Source organism: Callorhinus ursinus, unplaced genomic scaffold (genome assembly GCF_003265705.2).
Source record: "Callorhinus ursinus isolate GAN/ISIS: 27379988/994484 unplaced genomic scaffold, GSC_fseal_2.0 scaffold4, whole genome shotgun sequence".
Lineage (NCBI taxonomy): Eukaryota > Metazoa > Chordata > Mammalia > Carnivora > Otariidae > Callorhinus > Callorhinus ursinus.
In genome coordinates, this window is record NW_027397066.1 from 1389853 (window position 1) to 1407335 (window position 17483).

General features: G+C 64.0%; 1 protein-coding gene across 1 annotated transcript; it reads right to left on the bottom strand.

The window, feature by feature from the left end:
- Positions 1 to 1315: 1315 nt before the first annotated feature.
- Positions 1316 to 15757, bottom strand: MXD4 (MAX dimerization protein 4). The gene is made up of 6 exons (XM_025887172.2): positions 15543 to 15757; positions 15343 to 15442; positions 11783 to 11812; positions 6084 to 6198; positions 4931 to 5093; positions 1316 to 4587 (listed from the first exon to the last, which is right to left on the bottom strand). Exons 1-6 carry the CDS (start codon positions 15604 to 15606, stop codon positions 4430 to 4432), a joined length of 630 nt encoding a protein of 209 aa, XP_025742957.1. The 5' UTR covers positions 15607 to 15757; the 3' UTR covers positions 1316 to 4429.
- Positions 15758 to 17483: the final 1726 nt, after the last annotated feature.

Consider the following 17483-nt stretch of genomic DNA (forward strand, 5'->3'; position numbering starts at 1 on the left):
GGGGGCTGGTGAGTGCGCAGGGACGGAGGGAAGCAAGGGTGGGAGAGGGAAGCGAGCCGCGAAGGTGCAGGAGCAGATGGGGAGAAAGCAGGCACCCGGGATTCGTTCTGGGGCAGACAACAAGACCCCCTGAGGCCCTTCTGCCTACGAGAAAGAGCTTGGGCAGAAGGGTGGACATGGAGGCAGGTGTCCCCCTTGAGGGGCACTGCCTGTAATCCAGGCTGAATATGGAGATGGACTCTGACGGCAGGAGGGGTTTCCCTGAGGACCAGGGTCCCATCCCAGGCCCCCCTGGCTCAGTGGGTGACTCGGGGAAGGTGGGTACCTTCTCTGAGCCTCAGTTTTCTGTCTTTGAGATGGGCCCAGCGTGAGGACAGCAGGCTCTGACTTCACAAAGTGCTTAGCCCAGCTGCTGGAGCCCTTGTGAGGTCCATAAAAGGTTGGTGGTGACTTGAAGTCCTAGCAATATCTGGAATTCAAAAGCTGCTCATTTTCATTCACACCCCAAGCCCCAGCTGCATTCCCAGTAGGAATTCCCTTGTTTTCCAGAGGTGCCCCCCAGGGGGACTCACCCAGGTTCAAGAGGTGGGTACTGCAGCCTGCTAGGCGAGGGAGGAGGTCCCTGCAGGTCCTCTCCCAGACACCCCAGAACCTGCTAGAGGGAACCACTGAGCCGTCTCCAGTGTGCTGTGGCGCCCCGGGGGGCCCCAGAAAAGTCCCGTTCTGGCTACCCAACTCCCCACGACCCGAGCATTTTGTCCCCTAGTTGCCTTGCGCTGGGGCCACACCCTCGCACACCCTCACCCTGCACAGCAGTAGGCAGAGGCCATGCCTGGGACATTCTGGGGAGATGCTGAGGACAGGCCCAGGGACGGTGTCTCAAGGTGCATCCTGACAGCCAACCACAGCTGGGTGGAAGGGGCACCTGGCTGAGAACCCCTGCTATCCACCCTGAGACCAACCACCCCAAGGGCCAACCTGTCCTCCTGAGACAGTGCCCCAGCCCCAGGGCCAGGAGCAAAGTAGGAATGCCGGCAGCAAGAGTATCTTGTTGGCAGCTGGCGGGGGCGGGGTGGGGTTCCCCTTTCCTTCAGCTCCAGGTGTGACCGTCCAGGGAGGCAGCCACGACAGTGCCATCTCCGTGGTAGCCGCTCGGCAGTGGGGAAGGGCCATGGTATGTTGGGCCTCCCTGAAAGCAGAAGCTGTGGGCAGGGCGGTGAAGGCTGCCAAGGTCACCGGTGGGCTCAGGCTCCCTATGGAGGCCGAGGGGAGGGAAGCCAAATATGGTGACGGAAAGAACTGGAAGCCAGAGGGGTGAGGTATAAAAATCTGTATTTATATTACAAAGACAGAATGGTACAGCACAGTCCCTCCCGGTGAACAGGCAGGTGGGTGGCCCAGTTCTCTCCAGCAAGGATGTTGTGATGCGCTGACCTGGCCCCCTGGGCAGCCCCAGACTCTGGCAAAGAACCTGCCCTAGATGTGGCCCGGGGTCAGCGTTCTGTGTACATGGCCATGGGGAGGGGGCCCCAGGTTAGCTGGCCCAGAGAGAGGCAGGGGCTGGGGGAGCCGGGGAAGCCGGCCTCACTCAGCAGACGGGGATTGTCTGGGGCAGACGGGGGCAGGAGCCCGCAGGGCTGTGGTTGGGCACACAGCTCCATCAGCCCAGGAGGGCAGGCTTGGGCACTGGGCCTCCAAGACCCAAACTACAGAGGCGGGCCCAGAGCTCCAAGGAGGCCTCTTGCAGTCTCCCCACTGAGCCGGGTCCGCACTGGGGCAGCGGTGGCCTGGTGAGTGGGGCCACCTCCCAGTGAGGGTGGGGACCCGAACCTGAGCCTGGGGTTCCAGGATCCTGGCCGAGGGCCACAGGGGCCCACATAGGTGTGGGAGGGCATATGGATAGAGGTCCCAGACACCCCTGCAGACCTGTTCTGGTCCCATCCGCTTTCTAGAGACTCAACGATGATGCTCAGTTACCCAACGTGGCCTCAAGCCAGGCCCCCGCTGGGTCTCTGTGGCCACCAGCAACAGCTAACCTGTGCAAGAGGCAGGGAGCTAGTGGGAGGGGAGAATGGATGTGCGAGTAACTGCTAGCACCAGACCCTGGCCCTGAGGACCACCCCCTCACCTGTCTGCTGGTGGCAGAGAGGGGCCCCCGGCCCACACGGGAACCATGGCCTGAAAAGCCACGGGCTGAGCTGCCAGGAAGGTCAGCTGAGGGCCACAGCTGGGTCACCCAGGGAGGATTCTGCTGGCTGGGGTGGGAGCAGAGCCCCCAGCTACCGGGGAAGCTGGTGCTTTAAGAATGGAGAGCACAGACCACCCCAGGTCTCCTGCAGTGGGATCTTCAACTCAGGCCCTCCTACCCTGCTCAGAGCGGGCTGGTGCTCACAAGAAGCACTGTGCGGCATGCTCAGGCAGACAGGACGAGCTAGTCTGGGCACCGCAGACCCCCCAGTGAGGCTGGAAGGAGATGCTGACAGAATAGTTTTCCTTGCAACCACCAGCAAGATGTTTGGACAGTCTCCCCAGTTCACGCACTGCCTCCCAAAAGCCTGCTCTCCACTCATCATCCTGAGCCCCTGCAGGGCAGGTTCTGTGCCAGAGCTGTACCCAAGGACCCCGTTCTGCCCCAGTAGGCCACCGACCCTGGGGTGTCCGTCGGCTTGACCGAAAATAAACACGAACTTTCCCCCACAATCTGGAAATTGGTTACAATGCACCAGAGAGGGAAGGAGACGCAGCTGTGGGCCAGGCCCACAGCACGCCATCCAAATATTGCTGTGCAGACAAGGACTCTTCAGAAACAAAAGGCCAGGAGAAGCCTCCTGAGGCCCAGGCCTGGCTACCCGGGGCGGAGGGCTGTCTTCGTCAGCTGCCAATGTCTGAAATCTGGAGCTCTCGCCCCAGGCCGGGGGAGCAGGGAAGGGTCAAGAGGGGTACAGGGGAGAACTATTTCTCCGGTGAGCAGGCCCCTGACCAGGAGGCCAGGCTGCCCGGCAGGCCCCGACCGACCGCCGGGGAGGGCAAGACAGGGGGGCGGGGGGCGCTGGGTCTCACCGGGGCAGCCGGTGACAGAGAGCTGCCCACACAAGCCCCGGCCGGCCCCGCAGTCTCTCACTCCCAGAAAGCCGTGGCTGCGGGGAGGGGCTGCGGCGCAGGGAGGAAGCCGGGAGGGCACCTGCGGGGCCGGCCGGGGTGCCCCGAGCCACGAGGGAGATGCTGGTGGTGGTGGAGGGGGCGGGGCCAGACACGGGACACAAGGCACACTTGGACGACGGTGACAGACAAGGCGAGTCCCTGAGACGCGGGGTCGCTCCCACCCCTCAGCAAACAAGGACACAACAACGGCTAGGAAAATAGAGTACAAAAATCTCGTACAGGAAATTGAGGCAGCACACGCTGATGTCACTTGGCGGGGAGTCCTCAGAGCTTTTTTCTCTTTTAAAAATGTTTCTCTCATTTTGGGGAAAAAGCCTCTCTCCCGGGAGCCCTGTTCTGGGCTGCTGGGCAGTGCAGCAATTTATTTTATTTTTAAAGGTAGATGAGAAAGCCTCCTGAGGACTCCGTGGCTTCGAACTGCCGCCCCCAGCGCACCTCGGCCCCGGCTGGGAGGCGGAGCCCCTGCCCTGCACGGTGAGCCGGGGTGGGACGAGGAGCCAAGCACAGGCCAGGGGCCAGCATGTGCCCAGATGACCCCTGAAGGCCTACCTCCCCAAGTGTGTAGCCTCTGGGTCCAGTGACCACGTGTGTCTGCGTGTGTGCACGTGTGCCTGGGCGTGTGCATGTGTACATCTGAGGGACCTAACAGAGCAGAAGCTGCCCAGCTTGGGATGGGGTGGCCTGGCCTGCCCCCAGGAGCCCAGCCCTGGCTCCTGACACCTGTGGGGTGCAAAGGGCCCTCTCCACCCACTTGCCCCAGGGTGCTCACCCGAGTCCCGCCCTTCATGGGTCCCTCTGTCCAGGCCTCAGGAGCCTACGTGGACTGACAGACAGATGGACAGATGGACGGAGAGCCACGCCTTCCTTCCTTCCTCGGTCCACTCCTTTCTCCTGGGATCCAGGGTTGGGGTCTGAGCTCCCCGCAGTGGTCATTAAGCCCCTCACACGGTGCCCGCCGAGATTTGCAGCAATGATATTTAATACTTCTGGAATGATTAGAAATCTGAGAACAGACCGTGGGCGGCTACGCTGGGCTCCGGGATGTGGGAGCTGGGCCCCGTCTCCCTGCAGGGGTCCCTGCCCAGCTGGGAGGGGTGGGCGGCACGGCAGGCCCTGACCGGCAGGCGGGCGGAGGCGGGCAGCCCGGGCGGCAGCTGGAGCTTCCAGAATGGCACAGCAGTGGGCCCGCGGAGAGGCTTTCGAGGACTGGAGGGCTGGCACGCTTGGCCGGGTAGGCAGGCGGGCCAAGGAGCAGAGGGCACGGGGCCTACGAGAGGCCGGGGCGGCCAGGCCGCCGGCAGGGGGGCCCGTAGCCCCCGTCGCTGCAGCCACCACTCTGCAGGCTGTAGTGGTCGTCCACGTCACTGCTGCTGCCAACACTGTCCAGCTCACCAGGGCCAAACTCCATGCCCTCTACATCCACTTCTGGGGAGAACGGAGGGGGCAGGATCAGAAACTGAGGTGCCAACCGGGGCTCCCTTCAAAGTCAGGGCTCATCTCCACCCTTCGTGGAGGCAGCAGAGGCTCCAGGCTCCAGGGGTGGGGGTGTGGGGGGAAGCACGGGGCTCCGGGCCTGCAGCTTGGTGAGGCACACGGGGCCTGGAGCACAGACCAGCTGCCCTCCGTGCCTCACCCACCTCGTCCCGCCTCGTTCCGCCACGTCCCGCCATGTCTGCTACCAGCGCTCGCACACATCTGCGGTCCTCCCTACCTTCCTCAGCCAACCCCACCCTCCCAGCTTCCCGCCCGGCTGCTCCCATGTCCCCACCTTGCTCTGAGTCATCAGTGGAGACAGCGGAGCCCGTGCTGTCCGTGCGTACGCGTTCCAGACTCTGCATGGACAGCTGCTCCAGGCGCCGCTTCAGGAAGCGGTGTTCCCGCTGCAGCTGCTCCTTGATGCTCAGTGCCCGGCGGTCCTGCTCCTCCAGTTTCTGGGGGCAGGGGAGCTATGAGCGGTGGGAGGCAGGGGGACCATCCCCCGTACCAGGACCAGGAACTGGGGCACAGCGGCCTGGGCAGGGCAGGTTCTCATCCCCCACTGCTGGCCCCGCGGGGCCCAAAGGCCTGATGAGCAGCCCCCTCACCCTGCCAGAGGTTACATGAGGTGCCACCTCCCAGGCCTGTGCTCTGCATCTGCTGACCAGCTCCAGAAGACCCATGGCATGTGTGGGCCCCGGGCTGGCGCTGCCTCCTGGAGGACTGCCTGCCCTCGGTGGTCTTGCCCCCACTGTGCCCCATACTGCTGACATCCCCCCACCCCCGCCTGTCCCTGAGGGCCGCACTCTGCTCTGGGAAGCTGCCTGCTCCCGGAGGCCCCAGGGCACGGACCGTGCCTCTCTGCAAGCTCCAAACACCCTGCCTGGGGGTGCCGCTGCCTGTGCTCAGAGGCTTTGAGGGGTCCTTCAAGGGGACTGAGACCCACCCTCGTTGGCCCAAGTGTCCTAAGACCCCCCCCCCCCCCCCACCCAACCCCCAGGGCCGTATCAAGGCCTTGGGGGCCCACCCCAGACAACGGCTCACTCCATCCACCCCCTCTGCCGGCCCCAGGAGACCAACTCCACCCTCTAACCAGAACCTCCCAACACCCCTGGGCTGCCTGCTTCCCATCCTGCCCTTCCTGACCCCACTTGTCCTTCACAGCCCAGGGCCCCAGGGGCTATCTGTAACCCCCTTCACCTCCCCCAGCCCAGCATGGCTACCACCTACCCCCACCACCTCTCAGTAAACCCCAGCAAGTGCTTGTGACCCCCTCCACCCTAAGCATCCCCTGTGCCCTCACCTACCACCAGAGACCCCCAGAGGTCCCCAGGGTACACCTGCTGGGTGGCCCCCCTCAGGACCCCTGGGCACTCCCCCGGGGTGTACGGGACGGGCTGGGGTTAGCTGAGGCAGCTCGTCAGACCAGTGGACCCCCTGCTCACCTTGATGTGCATCTTGGCCCGCTTGAGGAGGCTCAGCGTGGTGTGGCGGGTACTGTCAGGGCCCAGGGGCACCAGCTGCTTGAGCTGCTCCAGATAGAGCCTGAGTTTGGCTCGTCTGAAAGAGTAGAGGCAGAACCGTCAGGCCAGGGTGGCATAGCCCTGGGGACAGCAGCAGCAGACAGGCCTGAGAGGTCTGGGAGCATGAGAGGCAGCCAGTCAGACTCCGGCAAGGCCCTGCCGAGGGTCCCTCTCCAGGACTCTCCCCTCCCAGCCTGGCTGCCTGCTTCCCCCGAGCAGCCCGGTCCCCGCCTTCTGGATTCCCCGACAGAGCAGAGAGCCTGTGGCTGGGGCGTGGGTAGCCAGCCAGCCCAGCACGGCCCGCGGGGCATGGCCTCAGAGCCCTAGCCCGCCCTGAGGTGACCGCCCTCCGAGGTGGATCCAGGAGGCCAGGGCACACTGGGGTGGCAAGGTTAGGGCCCTGCTCAGGCTGCTCCCGGAGGTCCAGGGGGCCCCAGGCAAGGCTGGCATTCCACTTTGCCAAGTTCAGGGTGGTCTCTGGTCATGTCACCACAGAAACACGTCTACTGGGCTCAGGGAGGGCCAAGGAGCAGCCCCTCCCACCCCGAGTTTGGTGTCCCTGAGAGGAGACCACTTTTTTGGTGTCCCTGTGTCCGTGCAGATGAATGCAAATTTTCACCAAACTGCCCTCATAAGACCCAGCGGCACTGTTCACACAGGGGCCTCGGGTGAGGGGCTCTGGCCCGGATCCCACCCGTGCAGAAACACTGCCTTTCCTGGCTCATCCCTGCGGGGGGAGGGGGGTGGCCACAGCTCACTCCGAAGCACACTCTGGCCACTGGGACGGCCAGGGGGCCTCTGCCACATGCACCTAACCCTCCTCGCCTCTGCGGGATGCCTGGCCACACTACTCTGCTTAGGCCAAGCTAAGAAACCCCTGGAGGACAGGGGGCAGTTTTTGGTGAGGCCTTGACAGCCTGCTGCCCAGCTGCCCTGCCGGTACTACGGCCAGTGCAGGTCCCTTCCCTCGGCAAGTCCCGGCTTTCACCTCTGTCCCCGACCTGCCAGAGCCCCCGCGCATCTACAGCCCACTCAGCCTCAGAGCCTGGGAGGACAGCGGACCGAAGGGACACCCGAGGCCTGGGAGAAGGGGCAGCCGGTGCGGGGCAGGAGCCCGTTGGCAGAGCAGCGAGAACAGCCCCACCCTGCAGGAGGAAGGCTGGCGGCACTTGGACCCCATGGCCCTACGTCTGTCACCCAGGCCCACACGGCACCCTCCCACTGACAAAGCACCCTCCACCCAGCACCCCAGCCCACAGCACCCCGGGACCTAGCAGTCGTCCAGAAGAACCTCCAGGACACAGGACCGAGGCTGTGCTCTGCCACGAGGCCACGCGGAACCAGGACCTGCATGAGGAGCAGCCCCACACTCTGCCTCGAGGCTGGAGGACCTTTAGAGATGAACTCCCACCTCCATGGGACTACAGGGCTGGGGCAGGCGGCACACCAGCAGGACCACCCTGAGTCCGGGAACCTCCACTCCCCCACCTCCAAGGGGCTCCAGGACCCTGCCCGATGCCCACCAGGAACACTGGGACGGGGGGGCGGCAAACTGCGCTCTGCGCTCAAGGAGGGGCTCGCCAGCCAGAGAGCCCCAGTCCCACAGTGGGCCCTGCCGTCCTGCCACCTGCACCCAGGTCACTGGTGGGGTCCCCTTGTCCCTTTGCGCTCTAGCAAATGGCAGTTCTTACAATCTACCGCTTACATAAGCAGTACCTGACCTTTGTGTAAAATCAGAAACTGCAAATCAAGAGAAAGAGAAAAATAATAAATGAAAAGTACCCTGAATCCCACCACCATCATTTTAGTGTAGTCTACATTCTCGCATCATGAATGTTCGGCATATAGAACCACCTACGTGACAAGGGACCCAATATTGTTTAAAAAACTCAAACAGCAGACGCACACGAGAGACTCAACAGGACACAATGAAGAACAGGAGGCATGCGTCTCCAGGTGATGCGGTTAGCAACGTTTATTTCTTTGGCTTTACGGTTTTGTTTTGTTTTTTGTATTTTCAGGCTTTCTATGCTAAAAAAAAAACCACATATTACTTTTACAATCAGAAAGAGAATTTGTACAAGAAAGAAAAAACACAGGTAAAAGACAAATAACAGTGGAAAAGTATCTGCAATACACATAAAAGACAAACGGTTAGTATTCGTGACATTTTGAGCTCATACACATCAAAAATAAAAAGAGGAGTATCTTACTGTGGAAATGGGCAAAGGACACACACAGGCAAGTTGCAGAACACAGACCGCTAAGCTAACACAAAACCCAGCCGGCCGCGCAGCCCGCGAGGAAATGAAAGCCTGGCGGGGGGGGGGGGGGCCGTCATATCTGGGCCCAACTGCCAAGACCGGCGGGCTCTGGGGCTGGCCAGTGCGCGGCCGGCCACGCGTCGTAGGGTCGTGGGTGGGGGAGCAAACAGGGACCGCAGCACCCAAGGGCCGTGGCAGCGACTCGCACCACCCCCCCCGGGGGACAACGTGGCGGTGGTGGTGCGGGCAGCGTTAAGCAGAGGTCATGGCTAAAAGCGCGGGCAGCAGGGCCGCGAGTCTGTGTCGGTCCTGGGACCCGCGGTGGCGAAGGTGCCGACACAGGACAGCACTCGTGGTGTCAGGTGAAAGGTCAAGTTATGAGACAGTGGCTAACAAGGTCCCATTCTTATCCAAGTTAGTATCCGTGTGGAGGAGGAGGATGCAGGTACAGCCTCCCAGCCACCTAGGATGGCTCTCTGGGGGGGGGGGGGGGCGGGGGGGCCTTGAACGTCTGCGATGGACGTGGACAGACTGCTTTACAAATCCTAAAGCAGAGGCTCCTCGAGGGACAGAGAGAGTCCGCTGGACGATACCTGTGCAGTGCTTGGCACTGGACATCATGGCCGCCCAAGTCCCCAGGAGCGCTCAGCCAGGCCTGCAGCCTGGGGGGGCCGGGACCCAGCTCTGCCAAGCGCCGGCTGCGGGGGCCCGGGCAAGTTCCCACCCTCGACGGCTGCGGTGTTCCGCCCCTGCGGGGAGCGGGAAGGGTGCCGAGGCTGCCACAGTGCCGCAGGCCCTCTGCCAGCACCCCGTGGCTGTCCCCAGCATTCCTGGGAGCTTTGAAAATTCACCGCTTCCTGAAGGAACCCTGTGTGCACTCAGGAGGCAGAACCTGCCTCTGGGAATCACTGCGTTAGTGTTAATAGCAGCTCAGTTGCTGGCCACTGGCCGCAGCCCAGCTCTCAACACAGGTCCTTCCTAGCTTCTCACCACGAGCCCCCTGCTTCCCGGAAGAAGACCCAGAGCTCCCGAGCCATGTCCCAGGGTCCCAGCGTCTGCACAGCAACGCTCTGCACCACCCCAGGCCCGGTGGTCAGAGAAGATGCTGTGAACTGTGGCTCCCTCGGGGCGGGGGGGGGGGGGGGGGTGGGGGGGGCGGGGGGGGGGGGGGGGGGGATGGGGAGCCACCTTCTGCTCACCTGCAGCTTCTAGCTGTCGTGTGGTTTATAAAGACCGTGTGCCACTGCACCAGGCAGCTGGGGGCTCCCTACCTCCACACACAAAGGCTAAAGGCTGGAGCTGGGGCCAGGAGGCCCATCCTGCCCAGGAGCACCTGACCTCCGTGGCCCCCAGGCCTGGGGTCAGCAGCGGAGCCCTGGCCTTAGCAGACCCGTGGGAGCTGCTTCCTATGAGGGAGGATGGAGAGGGCTGGGAGGAGGAACAGGGCCAGGCTGGGCGGGCCTCAGGCTGACAGGGCTGGCTCATAGAACAGGCAAGGGGAAACCCCAGAGGCCCAATGTAGGCACACCTCCAGGGAAGGCGGCGTCCAGGGCCTGTGCGCCGTCCCCCCCCCCCAACCCCCGCCCCAGGGCCGGCCGGGTGACCCAGCCATGCTTCTTTCCTTCCTGTGGCCAGCAGCCAGGCATATCCTGCATCAGCACTGGGTAGTCACAGGCACAGCTGTGATCCCGGTCCCCACCAGGGGCTCCTCATGGCTGCCCACACCTGCCCACTGGCCAGCCAGAAACAGGACCCTGCACTGGGATGGGGGAGTGGACAGAGATCTCAAGTCACCCATCTATCCGGCTGCAGTGTCTCAAAAGGACCCCCCGAGGCCCAGCCTAAGGGCGGGCTTTGGGAGAAGGTGACTGAGGCCAAGGCCAGGGTCAAGGGGCAGGTGTAGGAGTCAAAGGCTAGCTACCTGTCCTCCTGCACAGGCTGCCACGCCCTGGGCACCCGTCTTCTGCAGCATCATCCCGTCTGCACTGAGGGCCTGTTTTCCCAGGGCCTTCTCCAGAACACCCCTCACGTGCCCGTCCAGGCTCCGGGGTCCCGGTGAAGGCTGACCACCTCCTCCAGCCTGGGAGCAACCCCGGGGCCTGCCTGGCTCTTGGCGCCCCTGTACCTGCCCCACCTCCATGGCCTGCCCGGGAGCCCCTCAAACACACAGGACCAGTCCAGGAAGTACGGTTCCTCCAGAGAACACAGCGTCCAGTCCCCGCTCAGCCCCCGCCCAGCTGAGGCCGAATCCCAGGGGAGCGGAAGCTGGTGCTGCCATGGGCGTAGAGCAGGGGCGGGGGGAGAACACGCAGAACTGGCTAAGCTCCAAGCCTTCCCAGAGCAGGCTGGGAGCTCAACTTGCATACAGAAGCCCCCCTCCACACTGACCCAAGAAGGGAGAAAAGAAATGGGCCCATTTCACAGATGGGAGCAAAGCTCAGGAAAAAGCTACCATGTGGCATCCCTTCGTCCTGGCACCACGGCTCCTGCCTTCAGGGCCTCTGTACCCACCCCCAGCTCCCACCACCCCACTGAGATCCGCCATGAGGGTCCCTGTCTGCAGGGCCGAGCCTGCCTGTGTCTTGTCCCTATTTTAGAGGAGGCTCAGGGTCATGGAACCCCTGAGGGCAGAGCCAGGCCTGCAGCACCCAAGCTGGGGTCAGCCGGAGAGGGGCCCTGGGGCCTACCTTGGGCCACAGTGCTGCCCTTCCCTGCTTCTCCCCACAAGCCCTCCCACTCCTCAGAGGGCCCAGTGCAGACCCAGCCCTGCAGCCAGTAGGTGGGCATGAAGTGGGCTCCCCTGGATCCTTCCCTGGGCCAGAGCTTCCCCTCAAGCCCACGTGCGCCAGAGACAGGCTGCCCTTCCCACTGCCCCCACATGAGACCAGTGGGAACTCCTTGGAAGGCAGACCCCGGGTGCAGGGGACCCCAGACTAAGTGGGCCAAGCCCTCCTGGTTGGAGGCCAGCATCCTAAAGGCTCAAGAGCTGCTCCCAAAGGGGCTCAGATGCCCCAAGTTAGATGGATCTCCTCCTCCAGAGAGCGGGCCCTGAGGGTCACCCAGCATAGGGGGTCCTGCTCCAAGTCCCTCACCCCCACCCTGAACTTCCAAGAGCAGCACCTGGGCCCCTGCCTCCATCTCCCGGCATGGGAGTGCCTGACAGCACAGTCTGATTCTGCCTTTAAGACGGACCCTGCCCAAGCAAGGGCCCAGCCTGGCAGCACGGTCAGCCATGCCCAGACACATCCGGTGGGACCCGGAGGGTGCGGCCATGGCAGCCCCCCAGCAGAAGGGTGGGTGGGATGTGTTAGGTGGCTCATACGGGCGACCAGGAGTGGGGGACAGGGGATCACTTACCTGTGCTTTTCTAGTTCATTGTGTGAAGACCTGTTTAGAGAGACAGAAAAACAGAGCTCACTCTGCTGCCTGGTCACCAAGGCCCAAGAACGACAGCTCTACTCGGGGACCTAGGAACCTGTAGATGGTGGCAGACAGGGTCTGGGCCCCAGGATGGCCCAGGGCGGGGAGGGCCGGGGCAGGTGAGCAGCTGCCGAGGCAAGGCAGGGGTTGGGGGGGACCTCGCACTGAGTGACAAGGACAGGAGACACAGAGCTGCAGCTCTGTCCACGGGTGCCTAGGGCTGCGCGGCTTACTCTGTGAGGCATGTGGGGGCTCTGGCCAGCAGGAGGGTCCAAGACCCCTCCCAGAAGGTACTAGGACTGACGCACCCTGTGCTCCCAAGACTTCCCAGGCGCTAAGCTACCAGTCTTCTCCACTCCCCACCCCTGGAGGCCACGGGAGCTAGCACAAAGGGCCAACGGCAGGGGAGCACAGCCATGGGGTGGTCCGCCCTGACCCAGCCAGAGCACCATTCTCACCCTGTTGGGCTCTCCCACCTGCACCCTCACAGCTCATCGGACCAGTGCGGACACCCAGGGACAGAGCAGACCCAGCCCAAGAGGGATCAGAGCATAAGGATGCCTCCAACATGTGGATGCTTCCTGGGCCAGTGGGCCAGAGGGAGACTGAGGCTGGCCCTTTCGCTTCCCTCTGGGGCCATGGTCTTGGCCTCTCTGGGCATAGGGACCCCAGCTGCTGTTCAAGCCCTGCCCACCTGGCCCATCCAGACAGGGATACAGAGTCCTGAGCACCCTGGTGGACAGGGCCACAGCACCTGCCCTGTAGGACGATAATACGGCAGGGCGAATCTTCCAGTTCCCCATCATTTTCCCAGTTCAGGTGAGGACCCCATGGACAGCCAGGGCTCCTAGGCCTGCCAGGCTGCCTCGCATGTGAGCAGAGGGCCCCCAAGCCATCTCAGGGGACACCCAGATTGACTGCTGTGTCCCCCACCCCTCCCTCACTCTTTCCTGGAGCTTCTGCTGACCTCTGCCTGCCTGCCCTCACTCCCCTGCTGTAGGAACTGTGGACTAGGTGTCTCCTGTCCCCATCCCACAAGTCAGAGTGCCTGCCCATCCTTCCTGCTTCTGCTGCCTAGCATGATTCACGGCCCCATCAAAGCCAATTGAGACGCAAGTTCTCCCCTCTGCTCGCCAGGGCAGTCAGCCCCTGGGCCTCCTTGTGCAGCTTTAGGAGAGCCCCGAGGGCCTGCCGATCACATGAGCTGGGCAGGGAGCCTCAGAACCTCTGCCGGGGCTGGCCAGGTCCAGGAAGGGGCATAGCTGTCAGGCTGCTCAAGGCCTGAACCACAGTGCACCTGTGTGGGTCCGGAGGTCTGCTCGCGTGTGAAGGACGTAAGGGTCAGTGAGTGCCCTTCGATGTAGAGAGATGTGCCTGGCCACCCCCTCACAGTTTGGGCTAGACCCCCTCCTGGAGGAAGAGGGTCAGTCCTTGGCTGGCTGGGGATGGAGAGAGGCCCAGAGCCCTTCCTAGGGCTCCTCCCAGGTCCAGACACCGGTGATAGCCTCTGGCAGGTTTGTAACATGGGTCCCGGGAACATCCTGTCTCAGGTCTAGGGAGAGGTGGGGACCCCAGGCTGGGGCTCTGCTAAGTATATTCCTGCCCTCATTTGGTTCACAGCCCCCAGCAACTCCTCCGGGTAGGTACTCTTCAGCCATGTTCTTGGAGGACCTGAGCCCCAGCAGGCTGGCTCCAGTTCCCTCCTGATGAACCATTGTCCCCCAAAGCCCTTCCTGGAGCTTGTGGGGCTTCCCCCACACACATCGCCCTCCTGCTCCACTCCTCACCCTGGTCCCAGCGGTGCCCATCCCTTCCCCTCACCGTGGCGAGAGAAAGAAGCCTTGCAGGGTAGGACAGCCCTGCCAGGCCAGTCAGGGCTCCGGATCCTCTAGGCCCTGCTCTGGGCTGGCCAGGCCCAACTGGACAAGGACCGCCTCGAGGGGCCATCTCTGTGAGCCCCAGGGGGCCTCATCCCTGGGAGATGCCAGCTCTGCCCAGAGGAGCAGCCCGGAGGTGCACTGCAGCCCAGGAGACTCTCTCGGTCCTCCCCAGGGCCCTGAGGGTCTCTGCTTGGCAGGATGGAAAAGGCCAAGACCCCACTTCAGAACAGAGGTCCCAGGGATGGGAGGGTGGCTCCAGGCAAGTAATTCAATTTCTCTGTGCCCGTTTCCTCAGCCTTCACATGCAGATAAAAATAACACGTCCATCCTGCTTTGGGCGGATAGTAGGAGGTACTGACCCACTCAGCACACCAAAGCCCCCAGAGAGTCTTAGCTAGGATTCTGGTTATCAACTTTGGGTACCCCGTGGGAGTCCAAGGTCATGCCCCAGAGTTCTCCATGGGCGCTGGGGCACTGGGGGCAGTGAGAGCCAACAGCGGGGACCCGAGGCCGGGGTGCCCCCCTCACATATCTTTTCCCAAACTGTCCTCAGCAGGAGACCAGGGGCTGGGACTGGGAGGCACGTCCAGCCAGGGCAGATGGAGACTCAACCAGCTCCTTGCCAGGCCCAGGGCGCCAGGACGTCACAGGAGATGGGTCCTTGTGCCAGCCTTTCTGTTTCCCAAGAACAGGCAGGCCACAGGAATGAGCCGCACCCTCTGCCAAGGGGCCCCGAAGCCCCCTGCAAGCCCAGCTCCCCGCCCGGTGACATGGTCCCGAGCCAAAGCTGGCCGGGCAGTGCCAGGTGTGGGGTGGTCCTCATGGCAGCCGGGAGAGTGGAACCCCGCGGGAGCCCTAGCTCGGGGTCCCCCCCCAGGGATGTGCACCCCAGCTTTCTGCTTCTACAGTCTGGGCACAAGGCCAGAAGAAGGGGGGGTGGGGGAGGGCTGCTGCACAGCGGCCTGCACCTCTTCCGGCTCCCCCTTAAAAAGGGCCTCCTGTCCCAAAGAAGGAGACCCTACACTTGTCGCTGCGTTTCACTTATGTCAGGAGACTGGACAGGAGGGGGGATTCCGTGGGAGGGCTGGGGGCCCAAGGCAGGGCCTCCATGCGCCTTCTTTGTCTAGGCCCCCCGGGGGTGGGGGTACTCAGCCCAACAGTAGGAGAGATGCGGCCCACCCACCCGTGGCAAGCAGAGGTCAGAGCGGGCAGTCCCACGCTGCTGTGCACCGAGCCTCAGTTTCCCCGGACTCACGGGGCACCGGCCAGCGCCCACAGACAACTTTTTTCCTGCCCGGAAAAGTCCAGAACAACTTGGGAGCGGGGAGCGGCTGCGGGAGGAGACCCCGAGCGGCTGGCGCTGTACGCGTGGCACTGTTTACGCGAGAGGCCGAGGAGGCGCGGCCCGCGGGAAGATGGCGACGGCGCGGGCGGGGCCGGCCGGGCGGGGCTGCGGCCGCGGCCCGGGCGCGCCTCCTCCTCCAGGCTGGCCGCCGGGGCGCGCGGCCTGTGGCCGGGCTGAGGCCCGGGGGTCGGGGTGGGGGAGGGAGCTCCGGGGGGCGACCCCGGGCGCCGGGCCGGGCGGGGAGTGGGGGCGGCCGCGCGGGGGGGCGGTACCTGTTGTTCGGGGCCTTGCGCACCAGGCCGGCCGCCTTTGTCTTCTTCCTGGCGAAGTCGCCGTCGAAGGGCAGCACCGAGGCGTAGCCGTGCTCGGCCTCTGCGGACAGACGGCGCGGTCAGCGGGCCCCCGCCCCGGCCCCGGCCCCGCCGCCGCCCGCCCGCCCGCGGCCCGGCGCACAAAGGGGCGCGGGCGCTACCTCGGTCCCTGCGCTCCAGGTACTCGGCCGCCTCCAGCAGGATCAGCAGGGAATTCAGCTCCATCCTCCTGCCCGCCCGCGCCGGCCCGCGCTCTCCGGGACGGCGGCGGCCGCTGCCCGGCCCTCTCCGGCCGGCTCCGCTCGCCGCCCGCCCCGCGCGCCCGGCGGCCCCACTCCCCAGACTCCGGCGGACTCCCTGCGCGCTCGGCCGCCACCCTCCGCCTCGGGCCCTCAAATTGACACATAAGGGCGAGCGGCGGCCGACGCAGCCAATGGGGACCGGCGCTCCGGCTCCGGGGGCGGGCGCTGGGCCGGGCCGGGGCCAATGGGAGCTGGCCGAACGCCTCGGGCCGGGCCGAGAATGTTGACAGATGCGAAGCTCGGTTCCGATAGGCCCGCCGCGGTAGTAACAATTTAGAAGCCCAAGCTTAGCAACAGCACGTGGTGGCCCGGCCCCCGCGCTCGCTGACTGGCGGCTGGCGTGCATGTTAAGTAGGCGCCACGCGCCGATTGGCCCAGAGCGGTCTATGTAAAATAGGGACCGCGGACCAATGGCCGGCTGCGAGGCGCGCGGCCAATGAGGGCGCCTCGGCCAGACGCGTTGCCGAGAGGAAGCGGAGCGCGGTGGGACCGCGCGCCGCCGGCCCGCGCGCCGGGGCCCGTTAGGGTGCGGGGAGCGTCGGCTGCGCCTGGCCGGTCCGCGGGGTCTGCACGTCGTGTGCAAGAACCTGTTGCCCTGGGACAGCCGCCGCAGCTCTGGCTCCGCGGGAGCACGGCACCTCGTGGTCTCCTCGGGGGTGCCGTGTGGGCTGCAAAATGACACCCCTTCCCGCCGGATACAGAGTGACCCCAGCGAAGGCCGGAGCTTGGAGGAGGGGCGTAGAGAGTCAGCGCCCAAGAGCCAGATCCTCTTGAGCCACATCTCAATGGGGAGAGACCCGGAGAGGGGGGGCCCTCAGAGCTGCCCAGTGGACCCCGGGCCTGGAGAAAGGGGCCCCCAAGAGTGGAGGGTTGCGTGCTTGTGTCTGGTCTAAAGAGTAGGGACATTCCAAGGCATTCCGGGCGCTGGTCCCCTCTGGCCAAGAAAGCGCTCTCTAGGGAGGAGAGTTGCCCTCTGTGGGAGAGGAGCGAGCCCCTCCCTCATCAAGCTCCTGGCTGTTGGGTGGCCCCTAGTGGCTCCCGACCCTCAGCTGGCTCTGCAGGACGAGGGTCTGGCAGCCTGGATGCAGCCCCACACTGGCCTCGGGTCCCTTTGGGTCCCTTCGGTCTTCCTTCTCAGTGGTTGTTGAGACCGGTGGCCTGGGAGCCCCTGGGGAGGGGACCAGCAGGTTGGAGAGTGTGGGTTAAGGTGGATGGACCCGCCCCACCCTGCCCAGAGGTCCAAATGGGGCATGCTGCTGCCAACAAAACAACAAAAACTAAAAATCTCAGCACCTTCTGTCCTAGGATCTACTGCATGGTTCATACACATTCCCTTGTGTATTTCTGAGTCCCCAGTTTACAGATAAGGAAACCAGGAATCCTGGGGTTGAGGGACTGGCCAGGGTCTCCTTGCAATCCCAGGGGCATGTAGATTAGTGCTCCCCTAAATGTGCCCCAGGGCTGGTGACCCAGGAGCATGGAGACCAAGACACCTCCTGGCCTAACACTACTTGCCTGGGAACCACAGCTGTGTGACCTGAGAAATGGGGTTAGGGATGTGTTGTCTACCCCCCAACCCTCCCAGCAGAGCTCCGCAGGACCCAGTGGGGTACTCGGATACTGCCATTAGACAGCCTTGCATGGACATTAAGATGATCCCTTGATGGTAATCCCAGCGCCACAATCCACCCAGGACCAGGGCACTGAGCCCCTAAGAGCTGCACAGAGTAAAGGAGGGTGCCCCGTTCTGGGGAGGGGCAGATGCATGGAGTTCAGGGGTGTAGGAGGCAGAACCCCAGG

Excerpts from the sequence above, each read along its gene's own strand:
- MXD4 (XM_025887172.2), bottom strand. The coding sequence starts at position 15,606 with ATGGAGCTGAATTCCCTGCTGATCCTGCTGGAGGCGGCCGAGTACCTG. Across the intron at positions 15,443-15,542 it reads CCTGGAGCGCAGGGACCGAG|AGGCCGAGCACGGCTACGCC; the intron begins GTAGCGCCCGCG and ends GTCTGTCCGCAG. Across the intron at positions 11,813-15,342 it reads CGCAAGGCCCCGAACAACAG|GTCTTCACACAATGAACTAG; the intron begins GTACCGCCCCCC and ends CTCTCTAAACAG.